A 1,074-nucleotide genomic window follows, 5' to 3' on the forward strand; every position below is an offset into this window, starting at 1 on the left:
TATATATAGTTAGTGGTATTAGGAGTTTCGGATTTTTAGGGCTTTACTTTTCTTAGGGGTTGCCCTGTGCATTGAGTTGTCTGACTGGTACATGATGTATGATATAGAAGTATGTTACAAATTTGGGCACTCGAGGCAATAATATACTGTCTTGCGAGTAAACCAGGACAGACATACATGTTGCTATAGCAACGCGTGCCTCGAACGTATTTGCTTATACGCACTGTCTACACCTCGGCCTCAGAAATACAGACACGTCACCATAACAACGTGTGTTTTGAAGGGAGTGCGTATTTGTTTATGTATTTATTTTTGTATTGGGAACGTGTGTCTGATATATACTCATACACGGCAATACAGACACGTCACCATAGCAACTCGTGTGTCAGATATATACTCATACATACGGTACTCCCCTGTTCACTTTAGAACAGGATTTCACCAAGAAACACATCGAAGGCGCCGAACGCTCTACCGGCAACACACAGAGCACAACCACTCGCAGGAACACTCGAACAAACAATGAAAACGCGGGAGAGAAGAGTACGGCTATAAATAGCACATCTAAAAATAGAACTGCTTTCCCCACAGACACACCACCACCGCACGTGCTCAGTCGTATAGACAGTGCCCACAAGCGAACGAGAGGGGGTGGTAGTGAACTCTCGACCGACAGCGACACATACGGGGTAGATACAGGACCGTCGGCAAGGGCAACTAAACGTAAACGCCTACAAGCGACCGGCAGTGTGGCAAAGGATGGTGAGAAGGTGCAAGAAACGGATACGCAGAGTGCATGGCTGCGTGTGAGTAACATACCGAAGTATTGTACGTTGGAACAGCTCAAGTACTGCTTTCGCAAGGCAGATGTAAGCAAGCCTATGTTTGTGTCCGCTGACAGGACAAATGAGGTATTTCTGTGGGTGTGTAGTTTTTTCAAGACAAGTTTATGTGTTGGGATAAATATATATATATATACATGTATACGCTCATACGCACGCATACATACATACACATACAGACATAGACACACACACACACATACACATACACACACACACACATTTACATATA

General features: G+C 44.3%; 1 protein-coding gene across 1 annotated transcript in view; it reads left to right on the forward strand.

Moving 5' to 3' along the window:
- Window positions 1–94: 94 nt before the first annotated feature.
- The window catches only part of SARC_04098 (hypothetical protein), a gene marked incomplete at both ends in the record, with an annotated part of 5,403 nt that continues 4,423 nt past the window's right edge, over window positions 95–1,074 (forward strand). Inside the window, 2 exons of the mRNA XM_014302092.1 lie at window positions 95–109; window positions 435–911. Of these exons, the coding sequence (XP_014157567.1) occupies window positions 95–109; window positions 435–911 (492 nt within the window). The remainder of the gene's footprint in view (window positions 110–434; window positions 912–1,074) is intronic.

This window comes from Sphaeroforma arctica (assembly GCF_001186125.1).
Source record: "Sphaeroforma arctica JP610 unplaced genomic scaffold supercont1.221, whole genome shotgun sequence".
Lineage (NCBI taxonomy): Eukaryota > Ichthyosporea > Ichthyophonida > Sphaeroforma > Sphaeroforma arctica.